The sequence below is a fragment of the Pelophylax lessonae genome (genome assembly GCF_965119305.1).
Source record: "Pelophylax lessonae genome assembly, chromosome: 4".
Classification (NCBI taxonomy): domain Eukaryota; kingdom Metazoa; phylum Chordata; class Amphibia; order Anura; family Ranidae; genus Pelophylax; species Pelophylax lessonae.
Window position 1 is genome coordinate 649,298,584 of NC_138771.1, and position 2,100 is coordinate 649,300,683.

Consider the following 2,100-nt stretch of genomic DNA (forward strand, 5'->3'; position numbering starts at 1 on the left):
GTCCTTCACTGGTTATCCAAAGGCAGCAATAATGGGTAAGATAAAGACAAAGGACCATAGAGTAGTATGCTAAAACCACATGATTTAATAAAAACATATATACTCACAGAGGTTACAGAGTAATACAGGCAAAACACAAAAGGGATCAACAGCGGCTGTACAACATCATAGACCACTGGCGTCTTCAGGGGATAGAGTCCTCATATTACAAAATTTCAATCTATCCAGGGAGATAAATAAAAAAAAGTCTAAACATTTACATCTAATGTAGGACACCAATTGGTATAATCTTTATATATACTATTTTAATAGGCAAATGAGATGTTAATTTCAACAGTTTCAGACCAAAAGTATCATGAATGTCAAGAACAAGACTCAAGTGACCATGTTTGAGTTTTCTGGTCTTACTGATGATAAATTAGTTGCCCCGTTCCTCTTCGTGCTCTTTTTGATGGTTTACATGGTGACCGTGCTTGGAAACATTGGAATGATAGCCATAGTTCATATCTCACCCAACCTCCACACTCCAATGTACTACTTACTGAGATATCTGTCTTTGGTGGACCTCTTCTACTCTTCAGTAATTACTCCCAAAATGTTGTCTGACCTCCTTTCCGAGAAAAAATTAATCACATTCAAGGGTTGCATTCTTCAATTCTACTTCTTTTGTGCACTAGTAGGTACAGAGGTCTTTCTCCTTTTGGACATGGCGTATGACCGATATGTCGCTATATGCCACCCTCTCCACTATGTCTCAGTGATGACTAAGAAGAAATGTCTTGATCTTGTAATTCTCTCGTTCTCTGTTGGCTTTGTGCTGTCAGTTGCACAGACCAGCAGTCTATTCAGTCTTAAATTCTGTGACTCTAACCTTATAGACCACTTCTACTGTGACATCCCTCCACTGGTCAGGTTATCCTGTTCCGAAACCCGCACCTGCACCATCGTCACCCTTTTTTTTGTGTGTACCTGTTCCTTAAGTTCAGTGACAATCATCCTGGTCTCCTACACCTTCATCGTGTCTTCTGTTCTACGGATCAACTCTGTGGCTGGCAGAAGAAAAGCATTTAGCACCTGCTCCTCACATCTTATGTGTGCTACCATCTTTTATGTTACGGTTTCCTGTACTTACCTTCATCCATCCTCCAGTACCCTCAAAAAACAGGAAAATGTATCCTCTGTATTCTACACAGTGGTGACCCCAATGTTGAATCCTCTTATCTACAGCCTGAGGAACCAAGAGGTGAAAAAGACCATCAAAAGACTCCTTCAGAAAAGCCCCCATTAACATATATGATATCATGATACCTATCCAACTTAAACATACATAGTCCAAAAGATAGTTGATGACCTGTCATGGTACTCCAGTTTATTCTTCGATAATTTGAAATATAGCTACGTGGAATATACTGTATAGTCTTTTTAGAATGATAAAGAGTCGATGACCCCCCAACAAGCATGCAGGAGTATGTAGTCTTGACTTCAATGGCTGCATACCTCTTATGAGTCGGTGGCTCATAGTTGAAAAAATATCTAAATCTAAAAGCTTTTTTATTGAAAGAAAAGGGAATGATTGAAACTCCTATAGATTTAGAGATCTCTTCCTAATTCCTGTCCAGGAAGAAAAAGTAAATCCCCCTCACCTCCTGTTCTGGGGAAAAGTATAACATTTTGGATTTCCACTCACTTTTTGTGCTGGTGACAATGGTCATCAAGACAAATATGTAAGCAGGGGCCAGTACCCTTTTAGAGAAGTCCCTTCCCCAGGTGGGTACTGTGGGTGGGAGTAGTTTTGTAATAGCAGCCGAAAAAGCTTGAGGGCAGAGGTTGATGGGAAAAGGTGACCTGCAGTACACCACTGTCACCAATGTGAAATGAAAACCCAAGTGAAGGACCCAGGCCCAGTATATGCCCACTGAAGAAGCCATCTACTGTAAGGGAATCTACAAAGAGGGAACTGGAAATGCTGGTCGGCATCACAGTGTTAAAACTGAATTTGAACTATACAGTGTTGCTGATGTCAGGTTCAAAGAGGCATATTGGTTATTTGTAAAGAACTGTGCATGCTGTTCCTGCTACAATAAAATGTTACAAAGGCTA

General features: G+C 40.3%; 1 protein-coding gene across 1 annotated transcript; it reads left to right on the forward strand.

The window, feature by feature from the left end:
• Nucleotides 1-355: 355 nt before the first annotated feature.
• Nucleotides 356-1,288, forward strand: LOC309552388 (olfactory receptor 5AR1-like; the record flags this gene model as incomplete). The annotated part of the gene is made up of 1 exon (XM_082253331.1): nt 356-1,288. The coding sequence occupies one exon, from the start codon at nt 356-358 to the stop codon at nt 1,286-1,288; it is 933 nt and encodes a 310-aa protein (XP_082109457.1).
• Between the last annotated feature and the right edge of the window lie 812 nt (nt 1,289-2,100).